Source organism: Pagrus major, chromosome 5 (assembly GCF_040436345.1).
Source record: "Pagrus major chromosome 5, Pma_NU_1.0".
In the NCBI taxonomy this organism is placed as follows: Eukaryota; Metazoa; Chordata; class Actinopteri; order Spariformes; family Sparidae; genus Pagrus; species Pagrus major.
The window spans coordinates 22,172,695-22,197,823 of NC_133219.1; the positions used below are offsets into that span (position 1 = coordinate 22,172,695).

The window sequence follows — 25,129 nt, forward strand, 5'->3', positions numbered from 1 at the left end:
GCCAGAACACTTGATTGGTGAGACTTTCTACACTGAGGAACTGGACTCTCACCAAGTCTCACTTTTTCTATTTTTACATTTTCCTCTCTGTTATGTTTTGAAGTTTGGCTGACTGGCAGGTCTGAGCGTTCACACTAATAAAGGTTACAGGGAGTTTTAAAACCGCCAAGTTTATTTCTGAAGTCGACGTCTGTCAAAATGACTGGCTTCTACACACTTGCTAAAATACACACACACTCTCTCTGTTATTCCAGCAGTCTGACAGTTGTTTATTCTTCATCCTAAAGCAGGGTTAGTTTGCATCCTGAGTGGGTCAAGACATCACAAGATGCTAACTGAAGCACCGATGCTAATCTAGTGATGATATGGTTTTTGGTTGCTGATGGTGTTGAAACCCAAAGGTGAAGCTCTATGTCGCAGACAAACATGCAAGGATTCAATATCAGTCAACCTTCTTGTTTTCCTTGAACGATGTGCTGTGTCCACTCAGCAAGCTGAAGGGTCTCCGAGTTTATCTTAGGAAAGCAATGTGGTTGTGTAAATCTGTAACAGGTATAAAAGGCTGTAGTTTGGGAATACAAAATAGTTTGTTTGAGCTTTTTCCTCTGAGACTGGCTTTACTTTTTTGGGTAGCTGACAGTTGTCAACTAGGAAATGCACCCAAGCTTGCAACAAAATCTCCCTTGGTATTCAACTTAAGTGGTTTCTAATGCAAATACTCCCCTGAAAAACTCTGACTGAACACTGTCAAGTTGTAAAAATAGAAAGAGTTCACCATCCATATTCATTGCCATGTAGACTTTAAATATAAACAAGACCTAGACAATGACCACCATCATCATTGTAATGTGTGAAAGAGAAAATTATCTGCTGTAGAAAGACAAAGACAAAAGACAATTGTTATATCTGATTCAATAAACTTTCTAGCAACACTGAAGTAAGTTAAAATTACATTATTAGATTCACTAAAGGCAGACATGGAAGAACCAGATACAATCAATTTACATGTGACAAACCCAGAATTATGTTTGCAAACTCTGGGCCTATTAGAAGAAACGTTTGGTGCAGAAGCAAATCTGCATAACCTGCATGCATAATGGAACAGTAGATCAGCCATGTTTCACCAGATTTCACCTCCAACAAAGTCGCACATACAGTCCTAAAGTGCAAAGTGTACAGTTGTCTCGATAAGAGAGGACCAATGCATCTGAGAGACTTTGATGCTCACCCTGTGGAGTTTTCTTCTAATAAAATTAAGTTCTGTTTCAGTGCTTTAAAGATGAAGCTTTTACACCCACATAGCTTTCAGTCTTCTTCTTCCCAACATTTTGTCGATGCTTCTTTTCTCTCGTCATTACTGCCACATGTCAATCAGTGGAATTGTGTGACAACAACATTGCTCCATAGCGCTACTAGTGGCCAAAAACTCCACAGGGTACCTTTAAAGTGGATTATTTTTTTTAATTTAAGCAGTGACATTAAAGATAAACTGCAGAGTTTTCAGTTGATTTATTTACATTCTTACATTTAACGTGTTTAAAATCCAGAAATAACCAAGACAGACTGAATCAAAATGGTCAACTTCCTGAAGCTTAAATTTTCTCCAAAACTCGTTTCTCTCACATTAATATCTGGGATTTCTCCACAACTCACATTCTGTTTTCTTTTTTCTCATAGCATGAATGAAATTGATTAGTGTTTTTGTACACCCATGTTGCTCCGTAGTGCTACTGGTGACCAAAACCACTGCAGTTTACCTTTAATAGCAGTAATTAGCCTTTGGGCTTTGCCAAACAGTATGATGACATTTGAATAAATAAATCCCATGTACAAGGTAGTAACAGGCGTGTACTGTAGCTATCTGAAGTTCTGACAAACATGGAAGATAGATATCAAACTAAAAAAAACAGGCTTTTGTGGTGAATTGAATGTTTGCTCTCTTTCAGTAGTGTGACGGAAGAAATTACTAACTTTTCAGGTTGGGTCAAAAGTTCAGTAAGTACAATTATTTCGGGAATCTCATTTATTCAAACTACGACCCTCTATATCTCACACTTTGGTTAACAGGTTTAAGTCACTATCTTTCAATGCATAATTATAATGTTAACGGAATTTCACAGTCCAAAAAATATATATTCATATGTATATACATGTAATAAAGCAATACACACCACATGACAATGATATGGTGACATGAGCCAAAGCTGTCATCCCAGGTGTTTGTGTGCATTTATCTGCACACTTTTGATGGATGTTCAGTCTGGGACCCACTCAGAACCAACACCGGGGGGGTTAAAGCAGGTGACACAGAGAGATACGGCTCTTCACTGGCTGATAGCGATCAGACTGTGAAGCCAAAGCAAAGGACTTGATGCTAAATTACACTTCTCCTTTGTTGGTAGCTTCAGAGTATTGAGCTTATTCACAAGCGCTGCTGTGCACATCGTATTACATCCAAAGCTGAATCCAGTTCAACATTTTACTTGCACAACATGGTAGAGCTGCTTGCTCACTGAAAGCTATGGAGCAGTACACATACAGTTTTCTCGTCTGCCTGATACCACAGACTTATTTACATATTATTTGTGCCCTTTTAGTATTATTTTGACGTACATATTTTTTTTCTCCTTTTTATGCCCTGTACAAAGCTCATGGTGCCTTTGTAAACCATCCCTACAATGCACTTTGCATGTCTCTCTGTACCTGTAAATTTGAATAAAGGTAATTTAAAAACTAAGTTGAACTCTTCTCAGGTGGTTGGTCATCTCTTCAGCTCCATGAAGCCTCATCTTTAATAGTTTTGCAGTTCAGGAATGTTCTTGTAAAGGTCCAGTGAATCAGGGTTGGAGAAAGCTCCTCTTTGCGCCACCTCCCGGCCGGCAATCACCTGTTTCACAGCCACCTCCACCTTTTTACCGCTGATGGTGTACTGCAGAGGAGTAAAGAAAAGGGCTGTCAGTCAAGCCAGAATGACTTTTACAGCTGTAACTATTGTGATAGGATAATCTGACAGGTTTATTCACATCTGATTGATATTCTTTCTTACAGGAATGTCTCTGGTCTCCAGCAGCAGTGCAGGGACGTGTCGAGCAGACAGAGCTTTCCTAATGGCTCCTTTAATCTTCGCCACCAACTCCGCTGAGAAGGGCTTACCAGGTGCCATCTTTAAGAACAAAATTACCCGCTCTTCACCGTCGGCGTTGTACTGAGGGACGCAGAGGCTGTCTGACACTTCCTCAAATGCCTCCACTGTGGAGAGGAGAGGAGAGGAGAGGAGAGAGTAGAGGACAAGGAGACAAAACAAAAAAATGAGGGGAGCAGATGAGAGGCGAGGAGAGGAGAGATGAGGAGGTGAGAAGTGCAGAGAGTGGGGCAGGAAAGATGAGAGGGGGAAAAGGGTTTGAGGAAATTGGCAACAAGAGAGAAAATGTTTCACCACTTACAACTTCAAGACTAAGCACAGAAACACTGCTTTCTTGCCGTCAATAGTACCACAAAACTGTGCTTTTGTGAGATTCTTCTGGCTGAACAAAAAGGCAAGTGTTGCTCACATGAAAAAAATGGATGAAGGGATGGCAAAATGTGTTTTTGGCCATTATAAATAGGACCGTGAGTCAATTTAAGCTCACAAAAATGGTTTTGCCTCTCTTTTCTTACACCCACACTCTGCTCCACCTTTCATGTTCAAGACTTACCAATGTTGTAAATCTCTGAGCTGCCAAATCGGACTCCGTTGGGGTTCAATGTACCGTCACTGCAGAACAAACACAAGTTCAAGATTTAAAACTCCTGTGACTGTCATTGGGAAGCTGCCACACATGATACAAGACACTGCAACGGAGAGAACAAAAATGTACCAGCAAATAGAAGCGAATTCAGTTTCTGTAAGTTACTGATTTTTTCTGTCTTTATACATATACAATATGGAAAATATGTTTATTTGTTTCCATATGTGTATATTTATGTCCTTTTTGTTTATAAAGAAGAACTAAATCCTCTTTTAGTGTTTTCTGACATAAAGCAATATACTTCTATCGTGCCATAAAGCAGCTCAAGCGCCTTCTGAACAATATAATGTTGTGCTGTGCCAAATCTCATGCAAAAAAAAGGCCATTTTAAATTACTTTCATTCTCCTCAAACAGAAGAAATTCAAAGGATTAGCATCTCAGATGTAATATCTGGACTCCACAAAAACTGTTGAAATCTGCCAACTTGTGAAGTACTGTAAATATATGAATCAATTAAAACTACAGTGATAAAACAATTTCAGTGAGTAGAACAGATAATGGCTGACCTTCTGCCCAGCATGACAATGCCTCCCGTCTTCGGGTTGATTTTACAATAGTCTCCGTGGGCCCACACCCCTAAGAAGATGGAACAGTATTAAGTTTTTTTTATTTCGCTGACATTTTTGGCAATAGAAAAATATAAATAAACAAAGTAAAACAAGAAAAAACAATACATACAATGAAAAAAACAAGAGCAACAGAAAAATGTGTCAAAGATTGAAATTAATGATATAAAATATGTTAAAATGATAAAATCAATAATAGGTGTAATTTATTTAATTTGTCCAATTTATTAGGGCTATTGGACGGCATTGCATTTTATCATACAAGTGTTTCTTTTTCCTGGGTTCTTTCTGTATATGTTAACTGTACGTACGTTTGTTTTTATGTACGAAGCATGTGTATTTACCAGGATATGAGGAAAAGTACGCTTTGTGGTATTTGCTCCCGTTCTCGTCATTCCAGAAGTGCGTTGGCTGGCAGGGGATTGGCTTCAAGCAGACGAGCTCCCCGCTCTCTCCCCATACAGGCTTACCTGTCCCCACACACACACGCACACACGCACACACATGCACAGATTTCACAAGAACAAAAAATAAAGTTAGAGGCTTTTGGAAATACTTTGCAGTAACACAGACACATTTGGCCACACACCCAAAAAAACATTTTCAGATAAAAAAAAAAAAAAAAATCACCTTGTACTGTATCCCACACTCAGAGAACCTGATATACTTTAGTGTGTGGTTTCACACAGGCCTCACATCCTCCCTCAGGACGGCGTTATCAGCTTACAGACCGACTAAAATAATCCCAAACTCTTCCATTAAATCATCCCTCAATCCACTCTCCTTTGAGGTGGTGGAGACACACCAGTACTGGCTGCAACAGGGATCGGTAGCTGGGGAACAAGGGACTTAAATCAATGAGATAAACCGAAAGCTTTGAGTCCCATTGTAAATGGAAAGAAATAGAGTCTCCCTTAAGTTTTGACCAGTATTTACCCAGGGACGGTTCACTAATTATCCCCGCAATGTTTCAGCAATGGCTATCTTAAAATTAAAGCATGCAGGTACTTCCACATATGGAAGCAACCAAGTGTAACCACAGTCTGGTTCTGTTAGCTACTAGCCCCAGAAGTAGATGGGAAGTTTGCTCGAGGACATCTCAGCAGATTTTTCATTTTTTTCCCTCTTCGGATTCAACCTAGCATCTTCCTTATAAACTCAACATGGTCCCATAGACACTGTTGTTATTTTAGATTGTTCAATAAATCACTTTAAGAGTTTTCTAACCGATGCAGCCACTCTGAACATGCACACAAACACGCTGACACACACTCTTACCTTCATGGCCCCAGGCCTCCACAGCCATGCCCAGGTTTCTTGTTTGGATCTCGCCGCGATACACTGGAACTGTTGGGTTCTGACCCATGAAACATGACACTATGTCAGTGCCGCCTTGGCAGAGAGACGAAAGAAGAACAGACACAGAGGGAGAGATTTAGTGTGTTGACAGTCTGAAATGAAACACCTCACACGAGGAAGGTCCCAGTTTTGTTTACATTAAAGCTTCTTGCCAACACTGTATTCATCCTTAAAGCTTAACTAATAAATATTATTTTATGTTTACAATGAATAAAATGATGGTGTATAATGTGAAAAGCTAACAGTGACAAACATATAATCTCGCTCTGTTTGCTAACACATTAGCCATAATGATCCTATATGATTAATGCACTATATTTATCTAATTTGCTGCTCAATCACACATTCACGCAAGGATGTCATGCCTCATCATTGGGTGGACGACCCACCATACAGACGTAGGCAAGCATTGACTGCGGCTGAAAAGCGGCAAATCTTCCCATTTAAAAGGCTTTAACCACCAAATGTTTGGCTAATAAGCTTTATTATTGACGTAAATGATTAATTCATCATCAGAATAGGGAATTACTCATTGTTTTCGCAGTAATAAGGTAATAACGTGTCAGAGCTTCATGCCTGTCAGCTTGCTGTGGAGTTCTTCTGCCCCCTAGTGGCAAAAAATAAATAATTGCAGCTTTAAGTTTAATAAAACTGAAGTTATATCAGTCTACTTTAAAAGAAGTCAGTCTCAACTGGGAAACGTTTTATATATATTGTTTACTAACATGTGGATAAGGTACCAATAAAAAATCTTCAGAGATGTTACTAAACTTTAAGATTGTATCAATTTGGTATTTCAACAACACAAATTGGCAGAGTTAGCACCCTGCTCCACCTCCATTGACCTATATAGGAGCTCTACACTGTTGCACACACACACACACACTGACACTGGTGCACCATCCATTTGTCTCTTTCTACCTTCCAATCATCTACTATTTCTGACACGTTCTATTCATCTCCCTTCCCATTGTTCTATCTCTACCTCCCTGTGTCGTTCCCTCTCTGTATCATAGACTCCATCCATCGATCTCCTTTGCTTCTTCTCAGCTGCTCTCTGCCCTTGTACCACTTCCTCCTCGCTTGCTTTTACGCTCGTTCCCTCGCTCTCTCTCTTCCTGTCCCTCTCGCTCTCTCTCTGCCAGGTTCTTTATTGAGCTTTAATTGGCTCCCTGGAGGAAGCGGAAACTTTGTCTTCTGATTAAACACACACACTTATAGTGGGAAGACACGCAATTATTTTATTATTACAGTCACTTTAATGGGCGGGTACACACACAGGAAGGCGCACACACACACCCACACACAAATATTTTTAAAGCCAAAAGCCGCTGCTGCTTTCTCGGGATGCCTTCCATCATCAGCCATTTAGTGTGTGTGTTGTGTGTGTATACACAAGAGGGTAACTTGTCACACTGATCTGATGTTTCTAACAGAACTGACTATTCTGAACAGTGAAGAAAGAGATTTTTTTGAACCCCCCAGTTTGTGTGAATATATTTGTGTGCGCGTGTGTGTGTACACAAGTTGGCTTTCATTTCTGTAGGTATGAGTGCTTTGAACATCCTCTGGCACAGTGTGGGGTCAGAGCAAAGCCACCGACTGAGACAAAAAGGCAACCAGCTAACCTTCGCAGGCATTCATGTATTCAAAAATGAATTATAAAAGGAATACACATGAGGGAAGTCACAGGAAGACAAACACAAAGTAAACACTTCTGCAGGCACACATGCTGGAAGAGGCAGCAAAAATGGAGCAGAGGAGTGACATATGGGCAGTCAGGCGGAGGCATATTAGGATGGAGGAAATCCAGCAGTGAAAGTGTTAAAACACCCCAATGAGGAGCGACGGGGGTCTGAAATCCCTGCTGACAGGATAACACACGCACACACACACGCACACACACACACATCCTGAAATACACAAAAAGTGAAAAAAAAATGTCATAAACTGAAAATAAATTAAGTTAACTCATGCATGTTTGTAGATAGACACACACACACACACACACACTTAGTCACACAGGGTGAAATCGGCAAAGGGGCCCCATCACATATGTCACCGTGACCACCAGTCAGTCACATATGCTGTGATAAATCCTAAGAACACACACACAAGCACAAGAGTGTTGACCTCGGGGGTCAAGGTTAGGTCGGTTGGCAGCCAACAGGGTTGGAGCCTGCTGTTGCCCTTGCCGACAAGGAGGAAACTGGCTGGGGCAGGACCTGCTGCTCTGAAGAATATACACATGGACACACACATGACTACACGAACGCCGTTTTACACTGAGGACACACATACAGATCTAGTCCCTTGCTTAAAAAATAAATAAAAATTGTAAAGGATAATTCTATTATGACTTGGGTCTCAATCATTTCTATTGGTTACGGTGTCATTCTCAGGGATGCAACATAAACAGCTAATTTTCACTGTGACAGACAGGAACTGTTGGGTTCTGACCCATGAGACCTGACACTATGTCTGACACTATTAACAAAGTCAAATCTTCGCAGTTTGGTTAGGTTTAGGCACAAAAACTGCTTGGTTAGGGTTAGGAAAACATTACACTTTGAGTTAAAATAACAACATTCTGTCTCGTAACTTACAGTAACATAACTTCAAAACAAAATCACTCTTTATTCATAATTCATGTTTGACGCATTGAGAGTGAGAACAGGCTGGCTCATCACACTGTTCTAGTTTCTTGCCTCATTGGACTTCCTGTTTATGTTGTCACCATGTTCCTAAATCTCAGCACACTCGGTGAATAAAATGCTGTTATAATGATCAAAACCATGAATAAATAAGACCCAGGGTTTCCCTCTCACAACCCCAAACAATGATTGCCAGTATTTAAAAAACGACACAAAAGTACAAAGGCTGTGCAGAGACAAGTGGAGATATGGATGATTTTTATAAAAAAAAATAACGTCATTTTTTGAGACAATCAGCCTGTACTGTCTGTCTCTTTTTCTCCGTCTCAAGCCAGATTTCTGCCTCGTCTGTGACATTTCAGTCACCGCTTGTGTGTCCAAAATCCTTCAGCCTGCATGTCACTGTATGTATGCATTTATGCATCTATGCATCTGTGGCTATAAGCAACACCCATCTGGGTTGTCATTCACAGTATGTGCCTGGTGCTTGAACGCTGTTAGTCTCTGCATGTGTGACGCTCCAAGCTGCTACTCAGTGTGTGTGTGTGTGTGTGTGTGTGTGTGTGTGTGTGTGTGTGTGTGTGTGTGTCCGTAATACGTCAGTCACCCAGTCTGTGCTAAATGTTAAACGTTTCAGGACTCACAGAGAGAGACAGACAGCATTCTGTTGCCCTGTCAACATAACAATGGGCTGAAAGGGCTTGTGTTTGTGTGCGTGTGAGTGTGTGTAGTGAGATTGTGGGTGGTGAGGAAAATCTACAGTCCTATACAATTTATTTTTCTGAATTTCGTAAGTATGTGTCAGTCCTTTTGTGTTTGTGTTACAGATGCTTTGTTGCATTATTGCGGCAGTAGCTGCCAGTGTTAATGTGGCAGACACCAACAACATTTAGAAAAGCTGCTGCTATGTGCACCCTTACGAAAAAAGGGACAAAATGTGTCCCGACATCAGATAGTCACCTGAGATGGAGCCCAGCAGCACGTTGCTTTTGATGCAGCGATAGACGTAGTCGTAGCTCAGAGGTTTGAGAGGAGATCCAGTAGACAGAATGGTGTGGAGAGACTGGAGGTTGTGCGTTTCCCCTGGAAGACAGAGAGATTGAAGAAAATATTACAAAAAAAGGAAAAGGGACAAAAGATGAATAAAAAATTGCAGATGTGCTTCTGGGAAACCTTGGTCCCCGGCATTCATGTGGATGCAGCTTTGACACTCACAACCCACCCAAAGATCATTGCAGATCAAGTACAACCCCTCATGGTAACGCCATTACTTGATGGCAGTGCCCCCCCAGCAGGACGATGCGCCCTGCCACACAGCAAAAACTGCTTAGGAATGGCCCAAGAAATGAGACATAAGCCTCAACGCTTCCCCAGATCTGGATCTGATGGGCACACATGGGGCGTGTCAGACTAAGTCCGATCAATGGAGGCCCCACCTCACAACTCACAGGACTCGAAGGATTTACAACCAATGCCTTAATGCCAGACACCACAGGACAACCCTAAAGGTTGCGTGTCCATGCCTCAATGGGTCAGAGTCAAGTCAAATTCATGGTGAGGTCTCCCTGGATCGGACTTGGGTGGACTTGTCCCACAGATGCTTGATCGGATTGAGATCTGGGGAATTTGTAGGCCAGGTCAATGCCTTGAGCTTTTTGTCACAATCCTCTGGCCATTCCTGTGCAGGTTTTTGGTGTGGAAGGGCACATTGTACTGTTGGGTTGGCCACTGCCATTGGAGAGTGCCTTTGCCATGAGGGAGAGGCCTCAATCTGCAACGTGTTTGGGTGGGTGGATTATGTCAGGTGGCCTCTTCACATAGCTCTCTGTCCTTATTGGATGAAGTGGGCAGGGATACCAGAAAATGTATTTCTCTTTAACTGCATGAGCAGGAGGAGGAGGGACATGAGTTACTGACCAGACACTCTATTACAGCTGGAACAGGGAGTTATTTAACACTTATTTTAATAAAAAAAAGATTTCACTTACAGCAGCTATAAATGAAACATTTTGCACGCTTTGTTTAATAAAAAGGGTTTTGTAGTACTAACAGTCACATTCAGCAATGATTTTCAACTAAATTAAGAATCCACACACACAAACATACATTTCAACACAACCGTGCACCTGTGCGCCACTCCATGTACCCCTACATGTTGTGTTAATGCAGTTTGCCACCCTGATGTGACAGCATACAAGCTTGCATGTACTAACTACCACACACACACACACACACACACACACACACACACACACACACACACACACACACACACACACACACACACCTTTCCCCCCAAAGGTCCATGTGTGCACACACTGTCACACATACCCAATCCACAAGCTAATAACATCCTGCAAACTAATAAGCTTCCAGCAACCGACCCTGACCCCATAAACACACAAACAAACAGAAACACACACACACACACACACAGACACACACACACACACAATGGGAACTCGTGCTACCCCCCACCAGGCCTCCAGGTGTCCGGTCCAAATGTCAGCCGAGGGAAAAGGGCCCCTCCGCTGGGGCAACCAGTGAAGAACCTCCCCCTACCATCCCCAGCTCACTGGAGGCACGATTGCACACACACACACACACACGCACGCATGCACGCACATGCAAACACACACAGATTCACACAACTCCCTCTGCCACGCTCTCTTTCTCTAATAAGCATCCAAACAAACAAACAAATACACACACACACAATGCTTAATGGATCAAGTGGCTAGCTGACTGAAGAGGGTGGGGCAGAGACAGACAGACAGATGGAGCAGCTTTTGGACATTTTGTTTTTCATTCCTTGGTGTTGAGCTTATTTATCATTTGCGGAAAGACACACACACACATAAACACACACAGAGCAGGCGCCATGCATAAAGATTTGTGGTGATTATGTTCTGGGAACAGAGACACACAGCAACTGTTTATGCAATAAACATTGGTTATAAGTGCTAATTTAGCATTAGAAGAGGAGAGGAGCACAAAAAAGATGAGAAACAAAAGCAAAAGCTTTGGTTATTTGGAAAAAAAAAAAGGTATAAAAATCTAAACATCATCAAAAGAAGCACTGCTTGATGGATTGAATTTACACCAAATTAAGGACTGGACAATTTGTAAAACTGCCTTGTGTTTTCTTCTGTTACAGCACAGTGCATGCCTTTATAAAAGAGCCCAGCAAAAAGGCAATAGTTTTAACATCACTTCTTTTTTTTGTTCCACAAAAAGCAGTGAAAACGGCATGTATGAAGGTTAGCGGGAAGGCTAATAAGCACTGACACAACTCTGATTATGTGTAGAGACCTGGCTCTGTCTCTAGAGAGCTGTGACACTAAAAGCAATTAGTTGCTCCTATCCATGACTCACATGAATTATCATAACAGCATTTTTATCCATTCGATTCAGTGTCAAACACCAGAGCACAGGGCAAACTGTTGATTCATGCAGTAAATGGCATGAAGGACATTTAGAGTCAAACAGAATCACTATTATAATCATTATCGTGTCCATCTGCTCTTATTGTTCCAGGTTCCATTCTCTCACTGTAGATGTGTGTGTCTGTGTGTGTGTGTGTGTGTGTGTGTGTGTGTGTGTGTGTGTGTGTGTGTATGTGGGTGAATGCATCTCTCTCTGAGTTTTATGCTTGTTATTTGTGTGCGTCCATGTGTGTCTCTGGATGTCTGTGTGCATGCTCATGTAGGTGTGTACACGTTTGTGATTGGGACCACAACTCACCAGGTTTCAGGTTCCTCTCCTGCAGCACGGACAGCCACTTGGCCCCGGTACCAAAGATAGTAATGCTGGAGAAGAGAAAAAGATGGATGAGAGACATGACGATAAAGACGAAAATTATTCTTTTAAGCACAGCAATATAAAGGATCAGTGAAGCATTCTTTTCCAACAATAAAAAAAAACACTAACACAACTCCACTTCCCATAAGTGGAAGACGTTGTCCATTATTTTGGGGGAAAAATGAATTTGCGTCATTGCTGCTAACAATGACAGCCACTGCAAAAGCCCTCCTACATAGATGCACTGTATTCTGAATTGTGACAGCAGAAACTTTAAACAACAGAACCAAATTAGCAAACATTATGAATCATCCTCTGGGGCGGTATGCATACTGTTGCCAACTATCATGGCAGTCTGGATGGTCAATTTCATTTTAGAGATATCTCGCTCAAGACCAAAGTGTTGGACAGATAATTGGATGGACAGACAGGCTGACGAACTGTGCAACATAATGATTATTTGCCATGGTTAACACTGGGAATTTTAGTCTGTGTCCCTCAAAATAAAACAAATAAATGCATACTTGTCTGTCCGCCTTCCAGTCTGTATGTTTTAGAGGCTGTTAACATTTGGTATCAAAATCCACCCTAAGTGATGCGATCACACAGGGACAGCTTTATGCCCGTCAGTTAATGCCACACCCGGCCTAGAGTGACCACTTGTGATTGGATCTCACTTCCCCGCTCATATGTGCAAATAAAGAGGTACATCAATGGAACATGAACTTTAGACATGCAAGCAGACAGGCTGGTACAGCGGTGCTGTGACAAACTGACACTTTTTACAAGGAAAGAAACAACTTAATGTATTGCATTTTAATGCCAAATTTAAAAGAAGGCATTAATAAGTGTCGCAGAATTTGTTCAGGAAGGAATAAAGCCGGCTAGGAATAATATAAACTGTCTAGACTAGACTAAAACAAACATAATTCGAGAAACTGACCACTTACGCATAGTAGATATGCAATTAACAAGTGGGAAACTGGCGTGTTAATTTAACATCTAATATATTTATGATATAGATATACAATATAAATAGTAATAAGGGGAAATAATAGTAAATTGGCAGAAAAATAAAGAAAACAAAACAGGTGCTGGAGCGGAAGGACAATTTAGTACAAATGTAGTAGTCAATGAAGATTTATGAAAAGTGATTGCAAACAAAATCAGTGGCAATTTGCTGTTTACAACCCTGAAAAAAAAGTCAAAGTTGTATGAAATCCTATCAAATGTTCAAATCCAATGTCCATTCATCAAAACTGACCGATGCGAAATAATAATAGGAAATAACAAGACATTTTTTCCATTATGACCAATGATTCCAAAAACATACAGGATTGTTCGGAGGTGGAGGGAGCTCCAACACTAACCAATCTGTATTGGCGGAGTAATAGTGAGAAGTATTCTTAAGGTCTTATACACCTGTATTAATATGGTTTGATGTTACTATTCAGCCGGTAGCAAAGCAGCTGATGAATGAGGCACTGACGGAGAAGCATGAATGAAGGAGCTGATGCAAGTGCGACTCCAGTGCTCAGCCTGAACTGACGAGCCTCCATTTGTTGCCCCGAATCTATGCATGACGAGGCATAATTTCAACATCTGTGTGCTGAATGTAAAAATAATAAAAAAGGGCAACAGCTAGTGAACAGCCTTTACCCTTAATCCCATCTGCTCCAGTGGAGCTGCTCAGTAGCTTGGCTGTCCTCAGAAGCTCCCAGGGGAGACGTGTGTGTGACTGGGTAAATGTAAAGCAAGGTGAAGCTGAAACAGAGCTTGTGTGCTCAGTCAACCTTTCCTGGATAGATAAGAACACTGCACAGAAAAAAAACTGATTGGAAATTGACTTTCAACTGAACAAATGAAAACACAATGATGGCCAGTCTAGCATAAGAGGACAAAATGTCTCCTTGTCCACAAGGAAATAGTTCAGAGGAGAAGGTATTGACAGGATGTTTGCACACAACCACCCTGAAATGAAATGTCTTTGAAAGGTGGCTTTCTTCTTTGTGAATGGAAGTCACCGTGACAGCTGACAACAGTTGGACAACATGTGGAAGGCAAGAAGTGACAAAACGTCACTTCTGTGTTCCCCTGCAGTTTTAGTTTTAAAACAAAGGGCCTTTTAAAGTCTGCCTCTCTGAATGGGTGTGTTTGTGGCTCAGTCTGTCTTTTCAAGTTATTTTTGTTGACATCAAATCAATCAAATTGCCTCCTATCACTATGGTAACCATGTCTGTCACTCCAAAAAGATAAAAAAAAGAATCTGTGTCTGACACTAAATAACTGTCTCAGCGGTTAAAATCGATTAGCAGTAATAGAGGTTGTTGAAAGGGAGAGCGAAGGAGTGGGTTGGGACGGGAGGTAAATTGGGGTGAAGGTGCCAAGAAATATCTCAAATGGAAAGAGTTGAATGATATTACAGGAGACACTGTGGATTAACCAGACCTGAATGTCTGTTTTTTGGCAAATCCAGCATGTAAGATTTGTGACAAATCACTGCTTCTACCACACTGAAAAAATACAATTGTGCCTTGAAGCCTGCTCATTGATTTGCAACATGCCCACAACGGCCTTATACATCAAGAAATATTAAAGGGATAAAGACCACATGACAATTGACATATTTTTATCATCTCATTGTTACATTATATCATCCACCCTTTTATCTACAAAGATTCAAACAGTTTGGAGAGAATACTAGACAACAACATACTGCTGTGCTGCTATTCTTTTCGTTCATTTTGTCCTTATTTAAATGATTTCTTTATAAAATATATTTTTTCTGTAATTTTTTGCAAATTACATTTCATTCACTCACAGCCACCAGATATGGCAGATGACAGGCATAGATTCAAACACAAAAGCCCCATTTGTCATCTGCACACACACACACACACACACACACACACACACACACACACACACACACACACACACACACACACACACACACACACACACACACACACACACACACAGTCACTCTCGATTCTATCAATCATCTCCGACCCCCCATTCGCATCTGGATTTGTTCGTTGCTGGCTACCATGGAAAGGTTCGCCCTATTCTGATTGGAGGCAGGTGGCCAGGTGTTGCTGCTAATTGGGTGTTTAGGATGGAGGGTGGAGGAGAAGCTGTGAGTCTCTGTCTGTGTGCCTGTGTGTTATATGTACCTATGTGTCAGTTTCCAGGGAGACATGTCAGTGAAAGATACTTAGCCAATAAGACACACTCGAAGCCAATCAGACACAAAAGCACCTCGGAGCATTTGTCACGTTAATGTGTCTCTATGCGTGTCATGATGTAGCAACTGAAGTGTCACTTGTCAGTACATGTTTTCTAAGCTACTCTCCCACTTGTCCTTTACCCAGGGAAGAACTGACATATAAAAATGGACTGTGTTCTTCTCAGGAGCTACAGGAACGATTTCAAACCGCTGTTCAACAAAAAAAGCAACAAATACCAAGTTTATTACGTACCTTGGTGTTATGTGATGTAATACAAGAGGAATTGTTCAGCATGACAGACAGCCTCCATATCATGACAACAGTCATTTTAATTGCTTCCCTTCACAAACATCCTCAGCTCCCCAGAATGCAAAAGTTATTTTTTCATGCATTACTGAAAACGCAAACACGCTAAAAGCTATTTTTCCAACAGCACTTCACTCTCATTCTGTTATCTAGCATTGTCAAGCAGTCTCTACTTTCTGCTATAGAGCATTCTCCTTTTGTGCTACAGCCTAACCCTGTGGCAGACAATCAAGTAGAGGCCGACGTGGCAAAGTAAATCTACAGTAAATCCATGTGCTGCATTTAACACTTCAAAAACAAGTGTGGGTGTTGTTTAGTTTGTGGATAAATAATCTTTGTAAAGAATTTAATTAAGACTTGAGTCTCCACTTTATAACATTTAGACACAGCTTGAAGACAAGGGGATATTTTAAATTATAAAGCCCACATGTCTAAAACTGTGACTCAGCTGGCAAGATGCAATCTGCTAAACTGTATCCTCTAAAAGAAGATAACTGAGAATTTTGCTTGCAAAAGAGAACATTTCCACAGTTGATACAAAAGTATAGGGGGTATAGACTTTTTCTGACAAATTCGCTCAACACATAATGGACAATACATGTAAGAGACAAGAAGATCCTCAGAGAAAACAGAGAAGCCTCCAGAGTCCTGTGGAAAACATGGAACCTGTCACAAGTATAAATGTTGTAACCTTTTCCATGCTTTACCCAGGAATGCTGCAGCTTTTGTTTTCACTACGGCCTCTGTGTGGAGTCTCACTAAATCTCTCTTTCCTACATGACACGGAGAGGAAGAATTGCCTGAGCACTTAGGGGTTAGGTGGCATGCAATAAAAGGTGCAGAAGACATTGACATACATGCTGCCACTGTATGAAACTTCTTCTTGTTTGTGGAAATAAATGACTCTGAAGAATTTTTCAGTTCAGCACTGACGTTGCTTTGGACTTAGTTCTATGAACAGATATCTGCATGCAGAATCTGTAGGCAGAGTATTATTTCCCAATTATGCTTGAGCGGGGTTGCATGCAGGTAAACAGTCCGTGTGGAGAGTAAAAAAAGGTGGAATGACTTTGCTGAAATGTAATCTTGGAACCCATTGGCTATCGTCTGATGAGAAACTTGTGACTACTTCTGCAATGGCTCACATTAGTTCGATAGTCTCTAAAGGCAGATTCTCAAGATGCCGTGAAGTACAAAAACCTTCTGGACAGCAAAAAATAAACTACATATAAATCTTTTGAGACTCTCCCATATGCTTCAGTCTCCCCTCATCTTTTTTTCCTTTCTCAAAGTAGCAAAACTTTAATAATCCATTTTGGCAAACAGAAAACTTGTTGTGTAAAATCACCACTCCTTTCCCGTAATTGAAAATGCATCTCTCAAAAAATATCCATGCGGACATTTAAACTGTAATTGACAATTGTTAAGCGTGATGAGGCTCAGGAATTTGACAGCAAAGTGGTTATTACAATTCCAAAAATATCAAAATTCAAGGCAGTGGAGGGAGGAAGCCTCAATGTACGTTTAAGACTCTCCAAGCATCTGACAGATTTAGCCCCAATTAAAACATCCAACCTCAATTCAGAAGATGCCGGTGTAAAATATTTCATGTCAGCCTCTCCCAGAGGGTTTTTCCACATAGCGCTGGGATCTGGAAAATGTGTCTGAGGCGGCATCATCAGCACTTAATTGGTTCAGAAATCCTCACACGGTTTAAAAGCTTCCATCTGTCTTTCTGACATAGTGACAGCCCTCTATTGCATTACTTTATGTGGGTAATGAAAATAGTATTCTAGCCTTGTCAACTCTATTTTCCATTCATCATTTTAACTCTTTTTGGGGAAAACCAGCAGTGTGGTTGAAAGATGAGAGCAGCTATCCCAATCAAAAAGCTACTTCAAATCAAACAATACTGTAGATGTTGACTAAGCATTAAATTTAAGAAAATGGGAAAAATCTCTACTCTATCAAAGAACCAATCATCACTTAAAGATCCTGATATATTTAATAGTTCAATTGACTAGGAGCTCATTAGCTTTGGGATCTACTGACACATCTTGCTCTAAGTTTTTGCAGTGGAAGTACTTTTTTTTGACACACTGGCTCAAAAGTTTCCACTACTCCCCATCTGTGTCAAATCTTTCTGCCCATTGCTCCCCTCCTTGCTAAAGGCAATATGCCATCTCTGTTGCACTGAAGATGTATCTGTGGTATCAATGCCTTAAAGGGTCTTCCTTTTGCTGAACACAGTGCTTTTTTTTCAACATTTAACCACAGGCTGACTGACTGCGCACACTCACACCTAGGAAGTACCTCATATGACACAATCTGCAACTGCTGGCTCTACAGCTGGGTCGTTCAAGGACACATCAGGTTCAGAAAGAATTCAGCATGGACTTCCTCCAACCCTTTATTAAGTAATGTTTGTGAAATGTCAAATTTCTTCGCAGACGACACATATTCCTCTTGTTACAGTGATGTATTTAAAATATCTAGTGCGTAATTGAATAAAAACTTAAGAGCATAACTAAATCTATGTTTGTTGGTAATGAAAAATGGATGATTAAGTCACACTGTCATAGTTTTTGAATCCAAATTTAATGCAATATTGACTACTTAAATGTCTCTTTGTATATCTCCTAGAAAGACAAACGTATCTTGACGCAATTGAATCGAAACGAACAAAATGAATGACTGAGTAAATGAATTAAAATGCTCTTCAGAATATAATAATTTGATCTAAGATAAAAAAACGAGAATTACTTGACGTCTCAGAGCTGAGCTCATACGCTCACATACCTTTTTCGTCCCCAGAAGTAAACAATGGAACATGTGGAAAATATATACGCTCACTGTCCTCTCAATTAAATTTGAACCAATCAGTTGCCTGCCTGCACACATACACTCAAACATTATTGTCCTTGAACATTTCCTCTTTCTTCTTACCGTCGTCACAAGACAATAGAAGATCAATACTGGGTTTAGCATCTGCTGTTTATAATGGTGATAGCGGTGGTGGTGATGGGAGAGAGAGGATGATATCCTCTGTGCTACTTTGAATGTGAACCTACAGTTGGTGAAAATATTTCTTGAATCATATAAAGGATATATACAGTACGGTAGGTGGGTGTGTGGTTATACACTATGTACAGTACTGCTGGTATCATAAGACTTATCCTCTCGCACCTCATGTGTCTCTTACCTTTTCTCTTCTACCTCAGTATTTTATTTTATTGTATATAGTATTTTATTGTTTCTATATTTGTCCTTGTATTTTGTATTTGTATTTAAATGTACCCGCCGCTACGATAACATAATTTCCCTTTGGGGATTAATAAAGTTATCTATCTATCTATCCATCTATCCATCTATCCATCTATCCATCTATCCATCCATCCATCTATCTATCTATCTAAACTCCTCCAAATGTTTTCTCGATATTGATAAAACCTACTGTTTCCCTACTGGGAAAATGTGTTTTAAGGAGTGAATCAGGCCACATGTGTTCCCTTGTCTTCATATGTGATGTGTCCAAATTGTACCATCCTATAGTTTGAACAGCCTCTGGACAAGATGGTGAACTTGAGGTTTGCGATGCACGATATACATCAGACCAACAAATTATTGACCCGGTATTCGTGAATTTATAGCTGATAAATAGAGCCAATAATACAAAGTCAAAATGCTCTCATTGATTAAACAATTGCAGCATTTACACCGGTGGTGCCAAAACTTTTTTCCTTGGAGGGCCAAAACTTTATCGTACTGAAATGTACTATTGTACCAGATGTGAAATTTTACCAGGATCTCAAGTTTCCTTAACTGTCTGACTTCTTGCATGAAGTGTCACTCATGCTTAGATAATGAAAAATTATGAATAATTAAGGATGCAACATATTTAAAGAGCATTTTACCTTACAAAAATAAAAGAGCATAAGCGCTATTGGAATTATTTAGGAAAAAAAATACATTTTAAATTCACTTCTGAATTTAAACATCTGGTGGGCTGAAATAAACCTTATTGCAGGCCAACTTTGGCCCACTGGCCCCACTTTGGGCAGACCCTGATCTACACATTCTGATACAGTAGGTAGTGATACGCACCTAAGTTGGTTTGTAATGCCCCACTGAAAAAGAAGGAGAAGAAGAAGAAGAAGAAGAAGAAGTAGAGTGCAGCACACTGTTGTCTTGCTCATGAGTGCAAATTGCTGCACCTAAGTAGAGCCATGCAGTGTGGACTACAGAGCCAAACTTGTCATTGCAAGTTTGGGTGGATATCTTAGCCTTTCTTACACTCAGCTATCATGTGTATCCTCACTCGAGGTTTCAGCTGTCCTGGCTGGTTTGAGGTTTGACCTGAGTTCTTGGTTCATCCAGATTTCAAGCATCGCCATCAATCTCAATGACAACAGGCTTAAGGGATGGCTAACCCTGCTGACTTAAAGTATGCCTGTGAGGCCTAATACAACTCATCAGTGCACTTTCGAAATAACAAAGAGGCAACTCATCTTTTGTGATCAATAAGGAAGTTTGGAGTGCATTTGAGACTGATTTCTTTTAGAGTTATGAGAAACGGTATATTGAATTGTCTCAATACATTTACTACATCCAGCAAAACTCTTGCATTGCTTGCTTCTGGCTGGAGACTTGAAATGAAGTTTTGCCAAGTTTGAAAAAGTCTGCTCCTATTTTCCATTGGGATTTTCTTAAACTATGCACAAAATAATAGCCCTGCTTATCTGTAGTGTAAAAAATGAAGCAAAATGATCTCCATTACCCTCTCTATACTTGATTTCCTCCTTCTGTCTCTCTTCGTCTCTTCTCTGACAAAGCCATCCTTTTGAAATCCTCTTCCCTTCTCCCCTCCCATTTAAATAAGGGGTAATAAATGAGTAAGTAAATAATTAATGTTTATTGTATGATCAGTTGCAGAGGGTCTCCACTCTTGATTCGCATTATAAACAGCAGAAATCTTTATTCATAGGGTCTGCTCTTGTGTGCAAGTTGTCAATTAAGTAAACACATTATCAGTTCTGTGGTTTAAAACTAAATCTCAAAGGAAAACCTTTCCCTTAGCTGACACTCTATTTCAAACTCTGAAGTCTGTATAGCCAGATCTTTCTCCTTTCATTGTCTGGTTTGTTTCTGTGCGCTCTATGTCTGTCTCTTTGTCGCTCACCAAAAGAAATAATAGAAATGGTGACAAATACTTTCATAACAGGAGTATGTTTTCAAAGGGCAATCTAAATTCGGGGCTTAAAAATAAAAATCAATTTAAAGCAGAAAGCATCAAACAGCAAAACAATTCAGTCACTGTCACTCCCTTTTGTCAGCCTCTCCTGTCCCGTTGTGTGTGTGTGCATGAGTGTGTGTCTAACTCACCCCAGCTGGTCTGTCAGGTTCCACAGTACGTTGGGCGTGGGCATTAGTGGTGAACCATCATATAAAACCACTGAGGCTCCGACTGCCAGAGCAGACACCAGCCAGTTCCACATCATCCAGCCGGTCTAAGGACAATGTGCACGTACAGACACACAGACAGATCCAAACACAGCGGTCAGTTTATCTGGTATAAACACTCCTTTCTCATCAACATGGATAAATGGGTAGCAAAATTGAGAACTCCTGCGGACTTTGAGTTCTGTATCTGAGGTTCACATGATTGTTTTTCTCGCTTTTCTGCTTGCTGAGCTTCAGACAATTGACTGCAGAGCAGAATACACTGCGCATGTAGCGTATGACACATGCAGCTTCAATTAGTCAGTTAATCAATTCCTTGATTGAAAAGCAACAATGCTGATCAACTATTCATAAAGCAAAAAACGTGAAATATTTGCATGGGAGATGTGAGCAGAGAGAATAAGTGGGTGTGTATGTTTGGCCTCGTTTGTTGCCAGTAAAAACCTGCAGTGTAATATAATAACAATAACTGCCAAATAACGCTGACATTTGAATATTGAAAAAAACAATAAAGGCATTAAGAAACAAATGTTAAATACCAACTTTTGAAATGTGAGGATTTACTGATTTGCTCTCGTTTATATCATTGTAATTTCAATGCAATAAAATGGGCAGATATTGACAAATTTAAGACGTCATATATCATCGAAAGGGACCAATGCAACATTTAAATATGTCAAAATGTGGGACTGTCATGAACAAATCAGCAATAACAATGTAAGGTGAGCTAGCTAGCTATTCAGCTACCGAGACATTAGCAAACTAGTGACAGAGAGCTCTCATAGAGAGGCAAATTCCAACCCCTTCAGGTGTGCCCCATGGTACCTTATAGCGAAAGAAAATTCGTACAGTAGTCAGTGATAAGAGACAAATGAATTTTTGTGATTTCAGCTCTCTATAACCCCGTGTCTCTGTAAAACCTTTGATATGAGGGCCATGTAGCCCTAACACTTTGCCCCGCAAAACGGAGAGGTAGGGGCAAGGGTGTATTAGGATTGGGCCAATTGTGCACACTTATATTTTTAAGAAAAGAGGTATTTAATTGCAATAACCTTAAAAAACCTCCTTGTATGATAGCAATGGTTGACAGAATCAATGTCTAAATCAAGAAAATGTGCGCTCGTCTATTTTTTCCCACCCCAAACAAAAATTTTCAACTAATCATGTGTAAAACACACAAACACACGAAAAATGGAGCTTTAATGAACATAAAATGGTCTTCCTTAGTGTTTATAATCAAAAGGAGCTTGGGTCTTCTAGGAATAACTAAAAATTATGCACAGCTCTGACCTTCAGCGCTCAGTGCTGCTCATTAGACAAGATCGGTTTGTGTGTATGTGTGTATGTGTGTATCCGTGTGTGTGTGTCCTTGTGACCAGCCTCATGATTAAAAATACCCCACAAAACCTAACACTCTACCCCTGCTGGTATCTAAGATGAGACAACTTCAAAATTTGGGAACCAGGAGCATCCTTATTGTGAAAAGGTTTCTGGACCTACCGTGGTGTAGTAAATGATGACATCACTGCTGGTCATATTGCCATGGAGAACGTGTTCTTTCAAGTGTTGGATGAGCGTGCCCTGCAGAGACCGAGCAAGAGAAGGAGAGATAAAGAAATGTTTTTGTTAATATTTTAATCATGACATTGAAAATAAAAGACTGTCACCTTTGCTGATGAATAACCAGGCTGTAATTTAAATACTCTACCTTTAAGTCCGAACAAAATCACCTAAACAACTGGAAAAAAATATTTCTAAACCGTCTTCTCAATAGTGCAGAAATAAGCTTCTGATCAAGACTACTACACACAGCACACGCAAGCACTTCTTTTGACGAAAAAGGCAATTTGTGTAAAGTGTGAATTCTCCCGCAGTCACCAACCCATCACAGTTGGATGGGTTATTATCGCTGGTGGTGCGTATAAACTGAGTGTGTGTGACCGTGTGTGTGTGCTTTAGTTTTGAGCCTATGTGTACCTCTCTGTTCGCACAAACAGGTGTGTGCGTGTGTGCATGTAATCTTTGGCAGGACTCAGCTGCCATACCCGTCCTTTGGTGCGTGCCATCTTGCTACTGACAGCATGTTAACAGAGCCGTAACAAAGCAGAAAGCACAACAGTGCCGGGGCTAATTGGTAGAGCCAGAGAGGACTGCCAGCGTCACGATGTGGACTGTTTTCACCATCGCATTACTGTCCAATTATCGGCAGCATGGGGAGAAGAAGGGGGTAAAAAAGAAAGAGAGGGGAAAGGAGAAAGAAAGAAAAATAAGCTATAGACGAGAAGAAGTAAAGCAGGGAAAACACTTAATGAGAATAATAGAACTAAGTGGGGAAAAAAAGAGAGAAAATGCATCCAAGTTAGGGATAGAAGAGCTGATGTGAGAGGAGGCAGGAGGGATAAGGCAAATAACAAAAAGAGAAAAGAAACAATAGGTGTGTGTGAAAGCGAGAGAGAGAGAGGGACAGTGACTGATTTGTGAAAAAGGTGTGAATGCATTTGTCTGAGTGTGCTAACCCATTTTGAATGTTGAGTGTTTCAGCCTTTAAAGTGCAGTGGTCCTTTTTAAATCACACATTCATCTGAGGCTCTCGCTCACTCAGATGTGGTATGTAGCGGGAAGTAAAAAAAAAAATGTCATTCATACACTCTCGAGAGCCAATAACCTTTCTAAGATGTGCTGATGGAGGTTTGCTGCCATCTTGTGGTGGAAAGTGTGACACAAAACTAAATGACAAGTATATGTAAGAGTCCATATTGTTCACAGAATGAGAATAAAAGCATGGCTGTCAATACATCAACACATTTTGCATGTCTTGAAGGATCACATCATAATCCAGTGGTTTTACTCCTTGTGTGTAGTGTGTGAACCATGACTGGATCTGTGACAGCTGTAATATTAAAGGAATGGGTGCTTTCATTAGCCTTTAAAAATAGGATCACATATTCATGGTTAAAAGCTCCAAGGAAGCTACTAAATGGACTTTGTAATTAATGTTTTTCATCTCCACTTTCCAAGAACAAGGATTATATTTTAATGTTAGCTCTCCGGCCAAAAGTGACTAAGAAATCCTTGAAATGCTTGGGGAAAAATAAACATTCGAACATCTATAATTCCATAAAAACTGAGCAAACTCTTATCTGCTGATCAAGATCATGTGATATAATCAAAAGCTCCAGAACAGCTAAAAATGGACCTTGTGGTGAGTTGTTTTGTAGTTGCTTCCTCAGCTGTGGAATTTAGTTTTACCAAACAATTTCTAACCATTTGCTTCTCTTACTTCTTTTCCTGTCCTTCATCTTGAAAACATGACTCCGGCCTTGGTGAGAACATCACCTTCACTTCAAATTGTCCACATGTGTATAAAAATGAATGGTGTGTACTGAATATCAAACTGTACATGTGGCCCCACCCAGGAGAGCTCTGCAAACAGATGGGACCAGTGTGTGTATGTGTGTGTGTGTGTGTGTGTGTGTGTGTGTGTGTGTGTGTGTGTGTGTGTGTGTGTGTGTGTGTGTGTGTGTGACAGCTGTGGTCTATCTCCAAAAAACAAAAACAGGAACAAAAGCGTCACTTTGTTCTGAATTCTAAATGTGTTTCTTATTCCTGATTTACATAATGTAATCATTTACAAAATGATCAGTGGTGTGTGTGACAAATTGCGTTTGTGCCAGATCAACAAACGAGGAAAATCGGAGGGATCAATAAATATGGTTTCGGTTTAATGGAGGTCGGTGTGTTTCTTACCCCAGCAGAGTGGACCATGCATTTAGGAGCTCCCGTGGTGCCAGAAGAGTACATGATGAACAGAGGATGACTGAACGGAAGCTGCTCAAACTCCAGCTGAGGAAACTGGTCGCCCTCGCCACGGCCAGACGCCAAGAAATCGTCTATAAATACGCTGAAAAAGAAAAGCAGACAAAAATGAGTCAAAGGTTGATACCATATATGGTAAAGAGAGTAT

The 25,129-nt window shown here is 40.5% G+C and overlaps 1 protein-coding gene across 1 annotated transcript in view; it reads right to left on the reverse strand.

Moving 5' to 3' along the window:
• Positions 1-1,446: 1,446 nt before the first annotated feature.
• aacs (acetoacetyl-CoA synthetase) overlaps positions 1,447-25,129 on the reverse strand; it is a 36,604-nt gene continuing 12,921 nt past the window's right edge. Inside the window, exons 8-18 of the mRNA XM_073466717.1 lie at positions 24,913-25,066; positions 22,666-22,746; positions 21,088-21,212; positions 12,113-12,177; positions 9,329-9,451; positions 5,634-5,747; positions 4,700-4,825; positions 4,296-4,365; positions 3,696-3,754; positions 3,047-3,249; positions 1,447-2,929 (exon numbers count right to left, since the gene is read on the reverse strand). Of these exons, the coding sequence (XP_073322818.1) occupies positions 2,792-2,929; positions 3,047-3,249; positions 3,696-3,754; positions 4,296-4,365; positions 4,700-4,825; positions 5,634-5,747; positions 9,329-9,451; positions 12,113-12,177; positions 21,088-21,212; positions 22,666-22,746; positions 24,913-25,066 (1,258 nt within the window). The 3' untranslated portion in view covers positions 1,447-2,791. The remainder of the gene's footprint in view (positions 2,930-3,046; positions 3,250-3,695; positions 3,755-4,295; positions 4,366-4,699; positions 4,826-5,633; positions 5,748-9,328; positions 9,452-12,112; positions 12,178-21,087; positions 21,213-22,665; positions 22,747-24,912; positions 25,067-25,129) is intronic.